The 22,492-nt window shown below is 37.8% G+C and overlaps 1 protein-coding gene across 1 annotated transcript in view; it reads right to left on the reverse strand.

Annotated features, from left to right (window-relative positions):
• Positions 1 to 22,492, reverse strand: part of lrrc1 (leucine rich repeat containing 1) — a 54,519-nt gene that overhangs the window by 22,780 nt on the left and 9,247 nt on the right. The window contains exons 2-3 of the mRNA XM_041789819.1: positions 6,317 to 6,434; positions 2,246 to 2,324 (exon numbers count right to left, since the gene is read on the reverse strand). Coding sequence (XP_041645753.1) covers positions 2,246 to 2,324; positions 6,317 to 6,434 — 197 coding nt within the window. The remainder of the gene's footprint in view (positions 1 to 2,245; positions 2,325 to 6,316; positions 6,435 to 22,492) is intronic.

Genomic DNA, 22,492 nt, shown 5'->3' on the forward strand with positions numbered 1-22,492 from the left:
TGACATAGGATAAAACGTTAAACTCTCTTGAGCTTGTGATCACCACAGACCTTATTTCAGGCATTTAACCAAAAACCCATTCAAAAATCTCAGACTTTCAGATGAGGGAACTGGAAGTGCTAAAATGCTAACTTACTTCCGCGTTTTAGGACTGATTTCTGCACCACTCTATTAATATTTCAACTCATTGATCTCCTTTTCTTGCAATAAAGGAGCTCCATGTTAATGAAGTAATTTCTCAAGATCTCTGGAAAAGTGGCTAAAATTTACACATTACCAATGGGGATAAGAGGTGTAAAACATGTCAGTTTTGTCCTGTCTCCTGTTCCTGTCAAATCCAAGATCCATCCAATTGCATCCAAGATCTTTAATGTAACATTTTTATTCATTAAAACATACCTTTTGGGAAATCTGAGTCGTGATTTGTCATCAAAGATATTGTTGGGTTCTGAGACTAAACCAGTTGAGAACCACTGACTTAAAGTATCATAACGGATTTGAGCCAGAAAACTGACATTGTCTCTTCTCGGCACAGAGCCAGGCAGATGTGCTCTGATCATTATTTTGAAGCTTAATTTTATAAACTTAGAGATGTTTTATTTGACTGAAATTTGACCTGGGCGTTCATAACAGAGTGACCTGTCAAACAACAAACCTAAATACAGATGTGTTTTTACTTTACAGGGTCTTTAACCCTTTATGACCCACCATAGAACAAGTCCACCAGAGCATATCTACATTTTTACACACAGTAGTGCCATTTTTTTTGAGTACTTAAATTGGCTGTATATCAATACAACCCTTGGAGCCCAAATTTGGATGTGTATGTGAAAAGTCCATAGTTTTATCTCATGTAATGCAAAAGTACTCTAACATGTTTCTTTTCTCTGCAGGTAACTTATTAAAAAAGATTATTTTTTAAAAGTAAGGCTACCATCACTGCAGAAGACTGAGGCTACAATTTACAAAGGCTCACCAGAAGATCGGAAAACATCACCTTGTCTGAAGAGTCTCAACTTCTACTTAGTTTGGTGTAAACAACACAAAAACCTGCCTGACCAACAACCACGGTATGTTCAAAGTCACTCAAATCCCAATTCTTCATCATTCTGAGGCCCAGTTTACCCAGCACAATGTCTTGACCATGGCTATATGCCTAAATGCATTAGTTGCTGCCAATGTGATTGGCCGATTAGATACTTGAGTTAATGTGCATTCAGCAGCTGGTCTGACACTGACAGGCTAATGTCCTCGGTTTCTAATCAATGTAATTATTTGGAATTAATACAGTTCAAGCTGATTGCAAGCCTTAGAAATCAGACAGATTGCCTTTATTCATGAAGCAAGCTTCCAGCAAGTCTCCATAAACAAGCAGCACCTGCTCCTGGAGTTCAGGCTTTAGTTCATTTCAGCTCCATTTAAATTAAAGCTGGCTAATACAAATATTATCACCACGGCTCAAATCATTACTGAAGCCTCCGATTAATCCTGAAACAAACTGTGTTGATTATTAACACAAAGATTTCACCTCCCTGTTAACCTTCAGTCATTAGTCGACCTCTGCCTTTTAACTGTTAAATGGTGTTGTAGATCGAGTGTGAAATCAGGTTACTCCTGTGGAAAAAGAGCATTGTGTGTGTTTGTGTGTGCTCTAACAGTATTGAACCCCAGTGCATGTGTGCTACTATTCACTGTTGCCTCCTGAACTAAATCCTGCAAAGTAATGTGGTTTTTTGTCCCTGCTGAGGTGAAAATTAGACTTCGCCTCACCCACACAATGAGAAGCATATTATGCACAATCTGCAATCTGTCAAAGGGGGTGTATGAAGAAACATGACAGCAGGGTAGAAAAATGCAGACAACAGAAATATAGTGTGCACTCATGACCGCATTTTCTCATTTTTAAAGATTTACTTCCCTCTTTTATCACATCATGTTTTTAGTGATTGATTTTATGATAAAGAAAAGATAAAGAAAACAGTAATGAAATAAAAAAAGACAATACAGTAGCACAAATAACTGATGACAACATGTGCAGGAATGAATCATTGTGGTAAGATTGATGTATGAGTCAGCGCTTCATGTTTTAATCCCTGTGAATAATCCTGGATGGAAGATGTACAGTATGTTAGAAGCAGTTCTATAATCCTGAACAGCTAATATTAGCAAGCACCAACGCCAAAGCAAGAATGATGATGGATGGGGAACTGTTGTTGAATATCAACAACACAATCTGTTTGATTACCTTGTTAATGGATTTCCACTGAAATCTGCCACTTGGAGAGCTTTGCAGTATGAAATGCTCTCTGGAATTTCCATAATATCTGAATAAAGAGGAAAAAACAGAATTCTACTTAGTTCTCAAACACAGAACTTCATAAATAAATCACAAGTAAGTACGAAAATCAGTCATCAGTACTAGATTATACAACGCAGTATGAATAAGATGATTGAAAAGGCACAAGAAATCTGATGAAACATGACAATAATGCCTTGTGTCCTAGGATGTTTTTTGTCAGGGGTGTCAAAATCATGCCTGGGGGACAAATCCAGCCTGTGATACAGTTATACCTGGCCCGCAAGATTGTATTATATTTTTATTATAACTGGCCCACCAGTATGAGGTCTGCAGATTTCTTCCTATATAAAAATGTAAATCTAACCTTGATGATTTAAAAAAGTGTGAAAAAAAATCAGATAAAAAGAACATCTCAAAATAACTAAGTAGACTTATGATTTTGTATTTTCATTTCATATTTTGACTTCTTAATTCATAATTTAGACTTTTAACTAACATTTTACCCTTTATAATCAGTTTTCAAGATTAGTTTAGAATTTTGAGTCATATTTCAACCATTTAAAGTATTGATTTTGATCTTATTTCATATTTTGACCATTTAGAGTCACAGTTTGAAATTCTACCTCATGTTTTGATCAGTAAAATTCATGATTTCGACTATTTATCTCATGTTTTGATCTTTAAAACTCATTATTTCAAAATTGATCTGATATTTTGACCTTTGAAACTTATGACTCAGACTTTTATTTCATATTTTGACCTTCTAGATTCAATTCCATCTTTTTTTATCTCATATTTTGACCTTTTAGACTCACAATTTTAAAATTTAAACTCATATTTTGACTTTTAAAACTCATGATTTTGACCTCTATCTCACATTTTGACCATTTGAACTCATTATCTCGAATTTTATCTAATATTTTGACCTGGTCAACTCCTTAGTTGACTTTTATCTCATATTTTGATTATTAAGATTCACTATTTTAAATTTGAACTCATATTTTGACCTTTGAAATTCATTATATGAAATTGTATCTCCTATTTTCACCTTAAGAACTCTGATTTCTAATTTTATCTTATGTATTTGCCTAACATAAACATCATTTTGTCTTATAATTTTGTGTTGGACTTCTTGAACCAATAAGTTTGACTTTTTAGCTCAGATTTTGAGCCATTCAGCTTTTTAAATCTCAAGATCAGCCCTGTGATTAGCTGGCAACCAGTCCAGGGTCTACCCCGCCTCTCACCCAATGACAGCGGGGATAGGCCCCAGCCCCCACCCAGAATGGAATAAGGGGTATAGAAAATGGATGGATGGAAATCTCAAGATCATTTGTCATCAGTTGTCAGGGTTTTTTTCCATAATTTATTACAGTTGAAAATGAAGTTGCCAGTTTATGCTTAAATGTTGACCCTGTTAGGCTCTCAAGTCACAACTAAATTCAGAATCTGGCCCCTACTGTGATTGAGTTCGACACCCCTGTTTTATGTGGAGTCTAGCATTATTAGTGCTCAGCAGTGAAAAACAGCCTCAGCATCAGCTGGTTTTGTCACCATTTTCACAGCGCTCTCAGTTAAAAAAGTTTGATTTGGAACAGCACCGCACTTCTCAATGTCACTTCTCCTTCACCAGCCAATCGAAATCAAGAAAGGTGAGGGGATTCTGATTCCAGCTTTGTCAGTACCCAGGGGTACAATTTCCAGGTCTAATATGTTCATACCAGACACCAGTAAAATTATTTGCACATGTTAATTACATGAAAAGTCAATCTAGAGACAGAGGTTCGCTTCATGCAGTGGAAATCATGCAAACTGAGCGAGGAGCTCGCCTTGCAATCAACGCGCTTTTCTTTATCTGCTTATTCGCAAGAGTTCAAAAATCTAAATTAAAGCGAATCACTCATGCTGCAATGGCCAATCAGCAGGAGATCCTCCAGTGATGGTGACATTTCACATATGTCACATCAGGATCTTTAAAGGAACACGACAGTTACAACGTGCCTGTTCCATGGCCCAGGAATTAAAAGGAGGAAAGTGAGTGAGGAGGTCAGATTGCCTGGTAAGTTGTGAAAACATCTGCCTGTCCCCTGATTTCAGCTATCTACTACCGCCGGTTTTTGGCTTTCCACTAGGGCTGGGCAATTAATCAAAAATTGGATTAAATCGCAATTTGGCCTGCTGCAATTTTCAAATCGCAGGAGGTGCAATATTTTTTTAACCATAACGATTAATCAAAACGATTCCATATTTTTTCAAAATAATTACACACCAATTTCATCTAATATTGTGTTTGTTAATAATTTATTGCTTGTGTTTGTTGGAAAATACATAAGATGAGGAACCTAAGAAAAAAATCACACATCTAATCGTAATATTGGAGGAAAAAATGCAATTAGATTAATAAATCATACAGCCCTACTTTCCACAGCAGATGCATAGCAGTGATCCTCTCAGTGTAGTCAGGCTCAGGCTCATGTTTATTTACAACAGGCAGAAATGGAGTGGAACGAGTTATTCACGCAAGTTTGAAAAAGTAGGCAAGTAAACTCCCTTTATTCATGCATATCTGAACGTGCAAATAGGGGATCGTTCTGGTGTGAACACAACATAAGGCTGCAGCTAGACATGGTTCGATCATTTTCTAGCTGGTATTTCACTGAGTAAAGAAAATGTTCAGCCCAAAGAGCTATTTAAGTGGCCCTACAAGTAAAGCCAAGGAAAGAAGAGGATATTTTTGTAACCTAGAAAGATAAAGTGCTTGTGATGAATAGGATTTGACAGTATACATTTTTAATACCATAAACCTTTACAAAGCTTTCACACGGTAAATGGTAAAACCGCCAAGACATTTATTGCATGGGCCATAGAGTTATATTAGGACGATTAATCAAATTAATGTATTTTATTTCCTCTCCCTCTGCAAAATAATAACACATTTGCACTTTCTTTCCCTCCCTCATTTTGAGGTTATAAAAGAAATAATAATTCCAAACTACTATCATATCAGACAAGATCTAGTAATGTGAAGTTATGTCCCCTCTGCTCTTCAACAGATAAAGATAGGCCGTAAATATTGATTATTTTTACATTGCACAACAATAGTAAGCTTTGTGCAGCTCAGATTTCACTCTGCAGGAAGCTTCTAAAAGATCACAGGGCATTTAAGAGGCCAAATTAACCATCAAGCATTGATTAACTTTGTCTAAATATCATATTGAAGGGGTTCACATAGATTTAAACATTTTTCAAAACATTAGATGGCTTTAAATATACCTGATGTTGCTACTGCCATGACAGGACACGCAAGTAAAAGCACATCTAAATAGCAAGACTTTATTTTTTACATTTTTGACAGGCTAGTTGTTTGACAGAGAAGGCCTGTACTGGAGTTCTGTCATCACTTTTATAACATCTTCAAACTCGGGCAGTGGTGCTGCTGCTGGAAACAGACAAATTCTTAAGACATATTTTTAAAATGTGCTCATTACGCACCAGTGCCTTCATGACAGTAATTAAAGTAATACTGTGGCTATTTTTTAACACCCTGGGACATGGTTTTACCCTATTACCCCCTATTTCTTGTGAAAATGCGCTCTGAAACTGGTGCTATTAGCACAAAAATTGCGGCGTACGTGTTTAAAAGACCCCAATTTAATTATCAAACACAAATAGTTAGGTTTGTTTTGACTGACAGCTAGATAAAAAGCAGTGACCAGCCTTCTCTGTTGCAGCAGAAACCTCTCCACTGTATCTAAAGCGATGTTTCAGGTCTATAAAAATAACTCGAAGATTCATACTAATGCAAACCATGCTCCATTTCCTGCTTGTTTGTTGCAGCAACTTCACTTGCAAGTAAATCTGTCAATGTGATTCATTTGCTGAGCTTAGTGGAGTCTTGCAGGAGAAAATGCCCAGAAACACAGTTATGAAATGTAATGCGTAACAAATGTGAATGTGTTGTAATGTTGTCTCATACTTCTGTGCTGCTTTGCTCTGTCAGTGTTTCTATCTTCTTACCATTTCTAGAAACATCCAGTTCTACCAGCTGCATGAAGTTGGCTATCTCAGGTGGAAGTCTCTGGATCTCGTTGTCACTGAGGCCAAGTTTTCTTAGTTTCACAAGCTGGAAAAATGGCTGAAATGACATAAGAAACATGTATTAAGGGAAACAGCCTGAAAAGGTTAAGCATTTTAGAAATGCGTTTTGACACCACTCAAATATCCTAGACTGATTACAGGGTAATTTGCTCAAAGCAACATGTAAAATAAAGCTTAAATAATGTCTGGAAATAATGGGCGGACATGTAAACAGAATTTCTGAAATATCTGCTAACCAGCCTTTGTCGATTTTCTTGAGTTGTTAATTCAAATTCAACCAGAAAATAAAACATAACTAGAAACAGAAACAGATCCTATTTGGTTAAACTCGAAATTTTGCTACAGACAAGGGATAGAAACAAACAACTTTTTATGTTGTTGAGTTTTTATAGTAGTAAGAAGACTTCTGTATACTACACAGGTCCTGAGCAGTAATGCACTCATTCTTTCACTTTGTCTATTTCCAGTAATCAAAAGTCAATGTCAGTTTCATGAGATCTACACTCAACAGTTACAGAGTTACTCTGATGACCACTCAACATTCAGTTACTCTGATGACCACTCAACATTCACAGTTACTCTGATGACCACTCAGCAGTCACAGAGTAACTCTGATGACCACTCAACATTCACAGTTACTCTGGTGACCACTCAACAGTTACAGAGTTACTCTGATGACCACTCAACATTCACAGTTACTCTGATGACCACTCAGCAGTCACAGAGTAACTCTGATGATCACACAGCAGTCATAGTTACTCCGATTACCACTCCACAGTCACAGAGTTACACTGATGACCAATCAACAGTTACAGTTACTGTGAGGACCACTCAGCAAGCACAGAGTCACTGTTAAGACCACTCAACAGTCACAGAGGTACTCTTATGACCACTCAACAGTCACAGAGTTACTGTTATTACCACTCAACGGTCATAGAGTTATTCTGATGACTACTCAACAGTCACAGAGTCACTCTTATGACCACTCAACTGTCACAGTTACTCTGGTGACCACTCAACAGTCACAGTTACTCTGATGACCACTCAGCAAGCACAGAGTCACTGTTAAGACCACTCAGCAGTCACAGAGGTACTCTTATGACCACTCAACATTCACAGAGAAACTGTTACTACCACTCAACAGTCACAGACTAACTGTTACTACCACTCAACAGTCACAGAGTTACTCTTATATCCACTCAACAGTCACAGAGTTGCTCCATTGACCACTTAACAGTCACTGCTGTAACCTTCCATTTTCCGTACTCCTGTTTATATTTTAGTTATACATTTATACTCATATTCTATTGCACTAAAACCACTTTTTATTCAGTTTTGGTCTATTTCACATCCCCTTGTTTAAATAATTTTTTCTCCTTATTCAAATCTTTGCACCTTTGCACTCCCACCGTTCTTGGCTTACAATTTGCCTATTGTAATTCTACAGCCTGGTTCATATAAAAATACTAAATGCGGTTACTGCCAATATCAGAGACCTTCCCTGGGAAAATTACGTTCTTTAAACAAAATAAATTGCATTCTTCTGTGAGAACAGTTAATTTCAGTAATTTTCTCAAGAATTCAAACTATTAATCCATTATTAGGAAAATTCCATGCCGTTATCCCAATACAAAAAAAACTTAAAATTCAGTGAATAAAACACATTTCTCAAATCAGTTAATCATCTCAAAAGTTGGCTGATTCTACCCCCAACTAAGAAGCTGAGAAATGCACAGTTATGCCCGTGAGATCAGCTGTCACCATCATCTCCCACTGTGCACACAACCTGACACAGTTGACAATTGCAGGAAAGCTAACTGCAGGGTGAAGGAACTGTCAATCTGTATCTGCATACACCTACACAGTCTGACAGGAGGTCTAATCAGAAACACATGATTAAAGACACCTGTGGAGCTGAACCATGAGTGACAGGGAGTCATCATTCTTATATATCCTCTGTACAAACCTCCACTCCTCCAGTTTGACTGTAAATATTGTATGACATTTTATCAGCTGTATCATGACAACTGCATGGCTGCTCATAACAGATGAACAACTGCAGGCCTTTCACACAGAAGACATCTTCACATGTCACAGCAGGAATAGCATGAGTGTAAATAATAGAATTAATGATGGTTGATTTCATTGAGCTGATTCAGGTCTGGGTAATATGCATGCTGGCTCACTGTCATTACTAGCTTGAACAGAGCTAAGAAAGTCAGTATGTACTTTACATATGCAGTTATAAAGTCTAATATTGTGTTAGTTTGACCAAAACTGGACTCTTAAATGTTCACAACTTATTCTGGAAAAACAGTACTAAATGGAATTTCCTTAAGTCGGACTAAGAACTAGATAATGCAATTGGTAACTGGCTTACTCTTGCATGTGTACACCTTCCTGGTGGGCTGTAGACAGGCATTAAAACACTCACCAGTATAATTCTGAGGCAGCTGTAAACACAGTAGCTCCATACACTCACTGCTACCTCTGCTAAAGCAAAGTCAAATCAATGATAAACACACCATTCCCGACAAGTTCTTCACAATTAAAGTTCACAGTTGTTATTTTACTTGAATGCTTTTATTGTGAAAGCCCACATCAGGAAATATTGTGTTGTCAGAAGCAACTTGACACATCAGCAGGAGAGAGATGAAACTTAAAACTATACTACAGTTACAAAGAAGTGAACAGAGAGACTTAAAATCATTTTAATTTGGTCTTAAGCTCAGACATGAGTTGGGTATCACATCAGATGCTTGTTTTAGGGGGAGTAGGGGTGTTGTAACACCTGAATATGCTTTTTAATGCATTACTGCTTTTAATCTTTTAACACTACACTGATGGGGCTTTCCTGCTATGACATTTGGCCATGCTGATTTATTTTTCAATCACCAGTTCCGCCATGCCGAGCTACGCTGAGCCGTGCCCAGAACGGTCCTGCTCTGGAGCAGGGCCCAAGCGTGCCACAGTGACGTCACAGCGGTTCAGCATCATTTGGGGACACCTTGCAAACGTGTTTAAGTAGCATCTACTGCGCCAAACTTTGAAATACCTCGGGACAACAGCATTGACAGGCATGATGTAAGTGTTGTCCATTTACATTCCTGAATCATAGCTTAACTTTCCTATGCATCCAAATGTACTGGCTTTGAATGCTATGATTAATACATATTCTTCTTTTTCTGCAGGACAGGTCAAAATATCTGCTTATCTGTGTTGATAAATCAACCTTAATGTTGAATGGATAGACGGATTCAGTCCTGACAGTTTATTGACAGAATGACTGCTGATGAAAACTTTAAGGATGTTCATTTTCAGGAAAAAAAAAAAATGTTATATCAAGTCTGCAGCTTTAATGTCATCTTTCTGTTCCACCACCGTGCTACTGGATAACAAAGGTTTTTTGATTTAAAGTCTGATAGAATACCAGGTCCCAGACAGTCATCCATGACTCATAAAACTGTTTAGAGATGTTCCAGTCACAAGTCACTGGTTAGGCATACAGAAAACTCTCTCTGTCAATTTCTGGCAAAAAGATCCTGTTGGTGCATGCATTTAAAAGGCAAAAGCAATTATCACAAGCACGCACTTGACGCTGATTACAGCAGTGGGCAGAGCTGTCTTTGTGGTGGCAGAGCAGGTAGCCAACCGTGCTGCTTCAGGTTCTTTTAATGTTTAAACATGAACAGAAAAACAACCTCATGAATTTCCCCTCTGGCCTTTGTATTTTAGATGCCGCTGCTTTATTACATGGCAGATTAACAAGCCATAAGGGCCAAGCCATTAAAGTAACTGCATCAATCAATCACTGAAGATGACTGCTAAATATGCTTCAGGCTCTTTGAACCTCATGTCCAGTATGTTGCAGCTACATATTTGTTCACCACTGAGCACAACAGGGCACTGCATAGTTTTACACTTTCATCTGACTTAAAATGCTCCTTCATGACTTTCTGCCAGGAAGCTTCTCACCCAGAGGTACAGGAGATGCTGTTTACTCCACGTGTAAATTCAACCTTCACTTGTTGTTTAAGCAAAATCTTGATATTTTGTTGAATTTAACTGTTTAGTTCTGCTGCCTAAACATGACCAAATTCTAACTATTTGGCAATCACTGACCACATAAGTAGGTCACCTGAGGCACCAATAATAGACTGTATTGAAAAGATGTTTGAAGCTGAACAATGGCGCTCACTATGTTTGAAATACACTCTGAAAACAAGACAGGTCAAGCTGAGGCAGGCCTTAACCTCCTGGCAAACAGCTAGTGATGAAAATTTCTGAATAATTACATGTTTAATGAAATCAAAATGGACATGTTTAAACAAAAAAGCATCTCCTTACAGTATGAACTGATAAAGAGTGAGCTATTGGGCTCTCATAGTTCTGCTATAAAAACAGGTATTTCAATATGGGACCCGCTGGGGTTTTCTTGGCCACCATATATAAGAGATGCCACTTAGGGGAGCCAAATTTTCTCAGTGCTGCCTCTGGTAGATGGTATTCTATGTGAATGAAAATTTCTGACACTGATGAGAGCTGGTTGTGGTAAAAAAAAAAAAAAAAGCAGGGTAACCACCTAATTTTCAATGCCGGGAAAACTCCAATCCACAAGCTTCCTTTGTCATAAAAGCTGGTCAGAATGCACTAAAGAATAAGAGGGCTGTCCTCCACAGGTCTGTTGTACTTACTAAAAGAAGTCCAGATGTCTTTTCTTCACATGCTATAATCTGACACCACAGAAATCACTGCAAATACCCTCAAATTATTCTCACAATCATCTTTTTAGGGTTCAGAATGTTCTGAGAGGCGTAACACTTTTGAAACGGGAAGCGGAAAAGTTATTTTTCTGCAGAAACTGAAGTCACTGTTTCATAACTTTTGAACGTGCCAGCATGATCAGCATCCCTAGTGCATATTCATTTTATAAGTTTGGGGTGCAACCAACAACTCTTACCCATCATTGTATGTAGGGATGTCCCAATCAAGCTTTTGGAGCCAATTACCCAAAACCAACCACTAGAGATGCACAGATGTATTGGTTTAACATCAGTATAGGCCATTATTGGCTCCCCTGACAAACATCAGTTATCAGTAAATACTGTGGGTGTAAAAATAAGCAGATATTTATCTGTTGTGTCCAATCAATTTAATGCTGGCATTAAGCACACCTAAAAGCTGATTCAGAGATGAGATTTCTTAAGCCACGTTCCATCAGGTGGTCCAGTCTGATCGGGAACGGTTTGGTATGGTTTGGTTCGTTAAACCCCTAAATAGTCTGCGTTTCCACAGACACCCATACCCTCACTTAGTGAAATGAATTGTAGAGGGAATGCATGTGACATCATTGACAGCTTGGGTCATTGCCGTTTCAGCCGCTGAGTTGAAGAAGGTTTGTACTGATGACAGAGATCAGTAGGGAATAAGCAGCTTTATTTCAGCTGAAAAGTGCTGTCATTTCAATAGCTACATCTTGAATATGTTAACAGCGGGCAATACAGAACCTCAGCTGATGGAATACGTTTACAGAAACATTTAAAGTCTATAGTCCTTCCTTCCTTTACCTTCACAGAAAATTAAGACCTTAAATTTCAGCAAATCAACTTCATTGTAAAATAATATCTAAGGTGACGAGGCATTTTATGACAACGAATAATGTTTTATAGCTGTACATATAGTCCCATTAACATGGCTGGTTTTATGGGGGAAGACAAAAAACTGTCAAGTCCATCAATGTTTATTACAGATTAAATAAAGTAGCGTTTGTAAGTTAACACGATTTCTATTTTGTTAAAATTTTTTCGTGAACATTTCATTAAGTGTCATGTTTGACGCTTTAACAGATTATACAACTTAATATCCACGTTTAGAGCTGTACTGTGAGAATTTGACACATTAAAAATAAACTTAAAGTTTCACTGGTGTTAAAATCAAACAAGATTAGGAAAGAAATCCTGGGTACGTTGATCTGGTTTTAAAACAGGCTTCAGCCCAAAGTTTTGCAAATAGATTTGACAACCACAGAGCAATCTTTTCACAGGTTACCACAAGTAAAAATAAGTAAATGGATCACCACAATACAGAGAAGCACCTGCTCTAAAATTTCATACTAATAAAACATCAATAATTCAGTTTTACATCCATTGGCTGATGTGTGCCTTAAGGCTCCTCTTCATGTAGTTGAAATCAGGTCCACAGAAACATCAGGAAACTGGGTTTGTGGCCACATATCAATGTCCGCAGTCTAGGAAACTATGAATCTCTGTTGAGTCCAAATATCCCTAATTCAAGTGTTTTTTAGTCAGTTTTTCTTGTTTTTATTCGGGATGCAAGATTAAGCCAGCATGATTTACGGATTGTTTAAACTATTTAACAATCTTTTATTTTTTAAAACATAGTCTTAAAATCTCAGTCTATAATGCTCTTTTAAACTGTAATAAACCTCTTGCCGCTAGAGGCCGCGATAACTTCAGTTAATTGATGATGCCTTCCTGTCTAAGCTTTCCCATGGCACTTCACCAAACGTAAATATGAGAAGCTCAGTGGTAGCTTAGCAGTTAGCGTGTAGTATAAACAGCGGAAATCTGCAAAGAGGAACGAAGACTGGCAGAGCTAGCTGCTAATGTTAGCTGCTAATGTTAGCTGCTTATGTTAGCTGCTAATGTTAGCTACACTGTAGAGAGCAAATCAGGCTCACATCACACCCGCTGACACAAGGACGAAATTCATATTAGTGTTTAGCCAAATGGGGAAACAGACTAGGGCTGGCCAATTAATCAAAAATTAGATTAAATCACAATTTTCAAATCACAAGAGGTGCAATATTTCTTTAACCTAAAATCTGTGTCAGAACACCAGATTAAAACTTATAAGTTTTATGCATTACATATCATGCAATTATTCAAGTGCCAATTTTTTAAAATTGTCTATAAAAAATCCTACTTGCTTCATTTTTGTACATTTTTTATCAAATACAAGAATGACATGAAAAATACCACTCCCTTGAATACAACAATTCATAGCCAATTTGAGTCAAAATCATCACAATTAGATATTTTTTCAAAATTGTTCAGCCATAGTTTATTCTAACTTTGTTTGTTATAATATAGAATGATTAATTGGCTGTGTTTTCTTGAAAATGCATACTTAAGAAATAGCTTCATATCAATATTGAGTAAAAAAAAAATTGCAATTAAATTTAGATGATTTTCCCAAAGCATTCAGCCCTAAAATAGACAGTTAGGAACATCCTTAGTCTTCATACCAAACCAAAACAGATTATTCACTGGAAACGAGCTATTATTGGCCAGTTTGTCTTGTTGGAGAAACTGTTCTGTTGTCATGGTCAAACATGAGAGAAAATGCTGGAATGTGGGAATGTAAAAACATTAGCATGAGTATTGACCATTGGCCAAGTCAAAGCAGATGCACCAATTTTAACAATCAATGCATCTCTGCCAATCGCCTCAGAGTGAGATCTTCCAGTCACCATTATCAGTCATATTTTGTACTCTGATATATCAGCTGGTTTAGAGATCGGTCTATCTGCCTTACTCTGTAGTGTACCAGGACTTCCTACAAGTAAAGCTGCACAAAGTTGTCTTACACAAAAGAGCAGCAACAGCAGGAAAAGAGGCGATATGGACAAGCCCACTGAGTTTATTAACAAGTCAACAGGCGAAGGTGCTGCATTTCAGTTTGATTTGATTTTCAGTGCTGATGTGCTTATGACTGGCACTTCAATAAGCCTGTATAATGTCACTACAGCGCACATACAGGGCTTTTCTTAGCTACAGACACCAGAGTATTTACCAGGTAAGCAGATCAGTCACTCCCAGAATTACTGCCAGTGTTCGATCATGTATTATTAATAAAAGACAGCTGATAATGATCGGCTGCTGATGATAAATTGGAGTGTCCCTGATTGTGTGGTAAAACACTTCTCACATTCACAGTTCATCATTGCCAGACCTAAGGATTCCTTATTAATCCTCATCAATAACATTGTGATAAAATCTTTTGAGTGTGCATAAACCACTACTGCACTCAAACAGCAAAACCTGATGTTTACATATAAAGAGAAAGCATAAAAATTGGAATTTTGGGAAATACCTGATGTGATGATGATGATGTCTAAGAGAAGCTGTATTTTCAGCTCGTTAGCTAACTGAAAATGCACTTTGTTAAATGTGTGTGCATGTATGAAAATAGACACTCATGATCAGGTGCACATATACTTAGACCTTGTCAGATATGATTTCATCTTAATAATGTGTGCACAAGAAATATGACCCAAGAGTCCAAAAGTCAAACTCCACCCTGTCACTAAATGCACAAGTTAATCTGAGGTCTTAAGACAGTTCAAACAATCTTTAATCCATCATTCTGTCGAGCAAACAAACGAGTACACTCACAAGGCTTGATGAATGACTGAGCATTTCCAATCTAACCACATTTATTTCACTTTCACATTTCACTTGCTGACAAACACTTTTGATGGAGGCACTCTCTGTCTGCTGAGTCTACCAGCTCAAAGATTTATCTCACCATGATATCACCAAGGGAGGTTCAGCTCGTACAGACTTGCTCATTTCCAGAAACCTAACCTGAACTATGACAGATCTAGAAAATCATGCATGTTCCGGTTGAGTTTACTGACGTGTTTATCGCTCTCAGACTTCCTACTTGAACAGAGCCACTCCTTTGTGAGACAGCAGACAACACTAGGAGAAAAGTCAGGTACACTAAAACCTTCAGTATCAAGAGAAAGCAAATGTACTCTCATTCTGCTGCTTTTGTCCTTTTCTAATCCTCTAACAGACAACCAGAGGAGTAACAAAGAGCACGGCTGATTCTGTTTTATCAGTCTGGTCTCTCTTTTTTCATCTGCTTTATGAGTGTTGCATTAGCATATGGACAGTAAACCTGTTCTTCCTGTTGGTGTTCCTGCAGCGCCACGCCCCAAACAAGCACCCATGTGTGACACTCTCAAGCCAACAGCCCGAGAGTCAAGAATTTATTAACCACCTTGTCAACCCGAGTCAATGTTTGAATCTTCAGTTTCACCTTCAGCACTGTTTGTTAGAAAACAAGAAGGAGCCTGGAGTCAGTACACATGAACTAATATACCTTACATTCAAACCAAGAGCCCTGAATAAATTATTAGAACTAAAGACAGATGTGTTTGTCTTACTGAAACAAAAAGTATGAACGGGGCTGCAGCATATCTTTTATATTCAGTAAGACATTTCAGTACCTCATAAAGAGCATAAAAATACAGTTTTGCATATTCATGTCAGACTTTATGGCTTTTATTAGTTTTCCCAGCTTGTTGCATTTCCAAAGGCAACTAGTGACTGTTGTTTGCAATGGCCACCTTTAATATTTCACTTGATTATAAATTCCTTTGATTTGCATTTCCCTGTCTTCTTCTCTGTCACCAACTTAGCAATGCCGTTTGAATGCACACCTAATAAGCTGCTAAAGCTGCTGCAGTAAATGCCATGAGGAGGCATGCACACTAGGCCCTGTTGCCATCTACCTTGCAGAATTGCAATAGCCCTCTTTCCCAAGTCCCCCACTGGCCTGCACTCACATTGCTCCAGGTCCATGTAGGACTGCTTACTCATAGCCTTGCGAAGCATACCGTGACTATTGGTAGGATTTAGCTGTACTGGGAGAAGATAGCAATGGCTGCCACTGGTATGTTGGTGCATGCAGATGTAGAAAAGCTTCAATTCAATCAGACCTTGACCACATTTCTTTGTTGCAACAAGAGCACAGCCACAGAGCCACACTGAAGGCCTCTCTTGGCAGGAAAGATGTTTTTTGCATGTCTCCTGATAGGTTCTAGCATGAATTTGAGCCCTTAAAGCTCTGCTTTTCACAAGCTATGGCATTGCTAACGTGTAGAGCTCAGGTAAGTTCTGTTTGGAGCTGCTCATGTCTACAACCTCATTTTGTCTTGTCACTCTGATTGGCCGGTCATGAATGTGATAGAAAACGTTGGTCCAATCACCTCTCAAGATTTTTTTCAAAGTCCTGCCCTTCCTACGGTTGCAGCAGTTGTTAACGCTGCTGATTTATTTTTATTTGGTACAGTACAGAGCTTACAGTGTCGGCAGGCTGTTACAGTTCTGTTTGTAGCTTTTAAAAGGCATATGAACCCAGGCTTTTCATTTTAAATATATTGCACAAAAAAGGTGTGCATATATTGATATCTATATCAGCTCTTATGACTTTGCAAATATCGGTATAACAGATATAAAAATTTAATAAAATGCATCCCTACAAAACAAGAATGATAAGAAATCCCGTAACACTTATGAGACTTTGAAGATTTGTTTAAGATTTCCATTCAAAACCTAAGGTCTCTCTTAGTAATAAGTGTAACTTTTCTGTTTTTCTAGGCTCCCATAATTTCTTATTTCTGGTGCATAAAAAGCTTCTAAATTAACACATGAACTAAAAATAAACTCATGTCAACACACTTTGCAGCGTGAAAGGCTACAACCACAGACGCTTAAGTAAAAGGCCTCAGTGTCAGGTGCTAAGTGGAGTCTAGGGTTACATGTAGGTTACATCTGTATTGCAAAAAGTGTTAGATATCACAGCAGAGGCCAGACAGGAACCACAAGCAGTTGTCTGACACTCAACCGCTACACTACCTTCGTGACGGATTTTTCTTTGAAAAAACACAGTGTGTCGGTCACTTGTCAGTCAGTGAGTCAGTTCAAACACCAGCTTCCTGCTCAGGGATTCACAGCGCCGCTCTCTTTTACCGCTTTAACCACAACCTGAACCCTGCAGCTTCCTGTCCCACTGAGGACTCAGCTTCCTCACTGCATTGCTGTCATTACTGTGTGCTTCAGTTTTTAAACCGTCTGAACGATGGTACTGGAGCAGATCTCTCACATGATACTCAGGACTCAATTAAAACTCCTGGTAAAAATGATGGTAAAAACAAAAAATGGCTGTTTAGAATGTCTACAGGTCCTAGATGTGATTCTAAATTCTAAATTATAATGTTATTATGCTTTTTTTTTGGACTGATGGTATGACTGAGTTTTGTTACTCATAGAGGCAGATATTAAAGAGTAAAAGTGGATGAAAGTAGAACACATGGTTTTTAATTGGTCACCAAAAACAATAAAAAAAATTCCTCACAAAATAAAAGAGTATTAAATTTTTAACCAGGGACTACCTGTTGACTGACCTAATGTTTCAACAGGTGCAAACATGGATGTCAGTTTGTTTGCATGTTAAATAAAGAGGGTTACACTGTCAGTGGTCACTAAACAGCTCAGCAGATTTATATATCCTACTGCTAAGGCTGTAATTGAGGATCATTTTTTAGTTTATGTTAATATTAATTAGTTGAATAAATTGATTTTAAAGGATCAAATCTAGGAAATAATGGAAAATAACGACAGGTCTTTACATAAAGTTCCCACAAAGGCATACTAATGGTGTCTTAGTGTATGAATTCTCATTGTTTTACAATGTAGCAGCATGATGAGAGGAACACAGGAGGCACAGCATGTAAACACACAGCGGAAGCTCCTCATACACACACAATCAGGTGTTAACACACACCACATACAGCTCCTTTCTGTGTCAACAGCTCCAGATATTGCATTATTCAGTGAGTGCCCTCCTTTACGCCAGGCACTACCCCTGATGGTGGATAAGAGGTGTAAAAGATAACACACTACAATGGCAATCTATGAGCGCCAAGAGCCCGTGTAACCTCCAGTTTTTACATACTACACCTGTGCTGTTATGGCTGCAAAGTGATTTGCTCCAACCAACAGCGAGCGACTTCGCACACTTGAAGCGTGTCTGGAGCGCCACACAGCGAGCACCCTGAGCAGCTCGAGCTCACAAGATCATGGGAGAACTACAAGTTCACAGAAGAATGGAGTGTCAACAGCTGATTATTTTGCCCACTGGGGTTGATTTGCCATTCATTTCGACACGAATCCATTATGTTTTTTTCTTCTGTCATGGGTAAGTACATTATGAAGTTAAAAGGTTTATGTTTGCTACAAAAGATGTATGGCTTCATGTAAAATTTTATGGTTTTCCAAGAGTGGACTTTTCTTTGGAGGTGCCACAGTAGCGCTTTGACCCACTGACCTCCCAATGACCTTTTCTGAAGTTGACTGGATGCTTAGCATGTTTATTACAGATGTTTTGATCAATTTATGTGGAATGACGTGTTTTAGCAGCTGCCAGCACTGAAATAGACCTGTCTCAAATCTCCAGTAGAGTAGAGTGGTTCGAACTCATGAAAAAAAAAAACAAAGATGGACTGGAGACTTGTATAGCGATTTGTAGTGTGATTTGCAATGTGACTTGCCGTGCAATTTGCAGTGTGATTCTCAGTGCAAATCACAGAGCGATTAGGAGTGCAATTAGCAGGTAGATTTGCAGTGTGATTTGCAATGTGACTTTCTGTGCGACTTGCAGTGTGATTTGTAATGCGATTAGCTGTGCGTTTTGCAATATGATTTGCAGTGTGTTTTGCATTGAATTAGCAGTGCAATTTGTAGTGTGATTTGTAGTTCTATTTGCGGTACGATTTGCAGTGTGATTTGCAGTGCACTTCGCAAGCAGATTGCAGTGTAGGAGTATGTGGAAAATGGAGGTCAGATTCCAACATAACAGTTGAAAAAGTGTTTCCAATTGTTGACTTATGATGCTCATTTAAAAAAAAAAATTAAACTCTACTCCAAATCATCAGTTAAGTATACCTGTTTTCGGGCTGAATAATATTGGGGGAAAAGGGAAGCTGCAATTTTTTTGACAATATATATTGCAATTTTTTGTTTAAAAAGTGAAGTTTATGGCATATATAGAGTATTTATTCATAAATTTTTAATCAATTATATTTTCTTTTTTTTGGATTCTTTGAGTCATTTTCCAAACTCAATTCTGAAAAAAACCCTCTCCTACCATGAGCATACTCTGGATCAAATCCTGTGACAGCAACTCCCACACACACAAACACACAGAGGGGAGGAGGAGGAAGAAAAGTGGAGAGAGCAGGTTGATATTGAACATCATCAGCCATTTTTAATGATGTTCAGTGTTAAGTTTATTCTACATGAACAGCTCTGTGATTGTAACTTCTTGTTTAACAGCAGCTTACTGTGATGTCAAGCTGCTTGTGAGTCACACACACTGCAGCAGACACCTACAGCTGTAACATAACGGCAGCAGCTTTCATCAGTACCACTTTATTTGCTTTTAAATACACAACATTAATGCAAAACACTGAACACCCTGCAGTGTGACTATTCCACACATTACAGTAGCATCGAGAAAGCATATCATTTAACCCCATTAGCTTGCCAGTATAAAACTGATGCTACAAAACAGATAGACACTGGCTGGCATCAGTGCATGCCACATTATCTGTCAATGTCTGTAAACAGGGCCAGTATCAACTAGTACCAACTTTCAGCCCATACACCAGTGGATCCTTTTATATTCAGGTATCATTATCTGGTATTTAACAAAGAAAAGCATCTCTTTCCTTAGCTGAAGAGAATGTTTGGTATTTTGCTTGAGACGTGACTGCTTTACACAATTTTCAGCTAATCTGCAGCAGCTTTTTAAGCCCTTAAACATCCTGCTGATGTGAGAGTTCATTTCAGGGATTATTAATAAGAGGTGTTTAACATCATCACCATCCACTCACTCAGTATAACAGTTTCACTTCAGCTGTGGATGCAGAAATGGTTTCATTTCAAACTGGACAAACAAGCAGAAGAATTTCAACTAGCAGCGAGTTTTGCATTCCTCCTCTTCTTATCCTGTTGGTTTCTTAGCTTGTCTGCAGTTCAGTAAGCTAACTGCTATTTACAAACCAGACTGGTGGTATGTTCCGTATCTGGAGGGCCGGTCGCTGAAGGGGGAAACTTTGAATCAACGGAGAAACATAAGAGACTGTTTGCTAATTCTGTCCGGTGCCTCAGCACAAATATTACATAAAACCATCAAACAAGTAAAACGTGCCTGAAGAAATAGGTCTCAGCCATTAAACACACTCAGACTAAAACGTGCCTTGAGATGTGACTGGGTCATCAGATTTTTCCTGTAAAACTAAAAAACTTCTCAAGTTCAACTTGCCTCGTCTTGTTAGTGTAAAAACACACCTTTTCTTTTTCATCGTGCTGATACAGCTGCACTGTGCATGTCTTTATCTGCCTGACGGTTGAACTGACTGACTTCAGAAATGTTACTGTGTCTTCTTGGATACTTATATAACTGTCAATACCATGACACATGAAGTGGTCAGTGTTTATTCTGTGAGCCACCTCGGAGGCAAATGTGATGAACCCACACAGCCAGCGCTGAGCTGCACTGATACAGAAGTGTTATCAGAGTGGACGTTTCTTGGGTTCATTTAACAGGCATTGATGATGTTAGCCACACGCCAAAGAGCACAGTAAAGAGTTTGTCTTTAAAGCATGCAAATCATCCACCACACTATCCTCTGAATTATTTCTTAACAGAGTATAAATTAGGACTCTGCAGAAAGGCTCTGCAATAGCATCACATTTATATGCTGCTGCTATATAAGCATCCTTAAAAAACACATCATACAAGTGTGAATTTTATCATAACTTTACTTTCTCACTCAGCATGCAGACATTTAACCCTTTCCAAAGTGGTATGGTTGTTAATTTTCCATCACTTTCAATGCTTAATTGTTTTAAAATAATATGATTAATGTCTGTTATTTTAATAATAAACAGTATCAACTAGTACTGAAGCTTTTACACATTTTCAGGTCTTAAGTTTTTTTAAACCAAAAGCTGCCATGAGCAATTTGCAGTGTGAATCCCAGTGCGATTAGGAGTGCAATTACCGTTACGAATTTCAGTGGGATTCGCAATGTGACTTTTTGTGTGACTTGCAGTGCAATTTGCAGCATGGTTTGCAGTGCGATTAGTAATGCAATTAGCAGTGTGTTTTGCAATATGATTTGCAGTGTGTTTTGCAGTGGGATTTGAAACTTGCAGTGCAATTTGTAGTGTCATTTGCAGTGCATTTTGTAGTGTGATCTGCAGTGCACTTTGCAAGCAGATTGCAGTGCATGAGTATGTGGAAAATAGAGGTCAGACTCCAACATAACTAACATTTTCTTTCATGATTGACCACAACAAATTTTTTTTGAGTGCTTCCAACTGTTGACTTGCTATATTCGTTTAAAAAAACAATGTTAAAAAAAATTAAACTCATCTCTAATTCATCAGTTAAGTATACCTGAAAAAAGTGAAGCTGCAATTTTTTTGACAATATATAGCCTAATGCAATTTCTATGTTTAAAAAGTACGGTTTATGGCATATATAGAGTATCTATCATAAAATATTAGTTAATTTTCTTATTTTGAATTTTTTGAGTCAATTTCCAAACTCAATTCTAAAAAAAAACCCTCTCCTACTACAAGCATACTCTAGATTAAGTCCTCTGACAGCAACTCTCTCTTTCTCTCACACACACATACACACACACACAGAGGCGAAGAGGAGGAAGAGTATGACACACAGTATCAACTAGTACTGAAGCTTTTACACATTTTCAGGACTTAAGTTTTTTTAAACCAAAAGCTGTCATGAGCAAAGAGAGATTCACAGCATTTTTAACATCGAAAAACAAGAAATTACCCAATATTGGGTGCCTAAGACTTGTATTTCTAATGCTGCAGTATCACAACAGGTGAACTGTATTAAAGTTTTATCATTTTCTAATCATGAAAATCCTTGTATAACAGTCGAGATTTAACAATTTTTTGTTACAGATAAATTATATTTGAAGTAGCTATTAGTTTCACTCAGAGTTAGGACTGGGTGATTATCACAAAAATCAACATCACAATTAACTGAACTTTTTACCTCAATTGCCACTGATGAACAATCATCTTTTACTTTAAAATCTTAAAATAACAATGACATAGAGGGCCACATCAGGGGCTAATTATCTCTCTTTCTCCCCATTACACTCTATTCAGGCCATCTCCACAATGATCTGCATGTTTAAGCATTTTCAGTTTGACCTTGGTTGACAGCCCTTCACAAAGC

The sequence above is a fragment of the Cheilinus undulatus genome, linkage group 6 (assembly GCF_018320785.1).
Source record: "Cheilinus undulatus linkage group 6, ASM1832078v1, whole genome shotgun sequence".
Classification (NCBI taxonomy): Eukaryota; Metazoa; Chordata; class Actinopteri; order Labriformes; family Labridae; genus Cheilinus; species Cheilinus undulatus.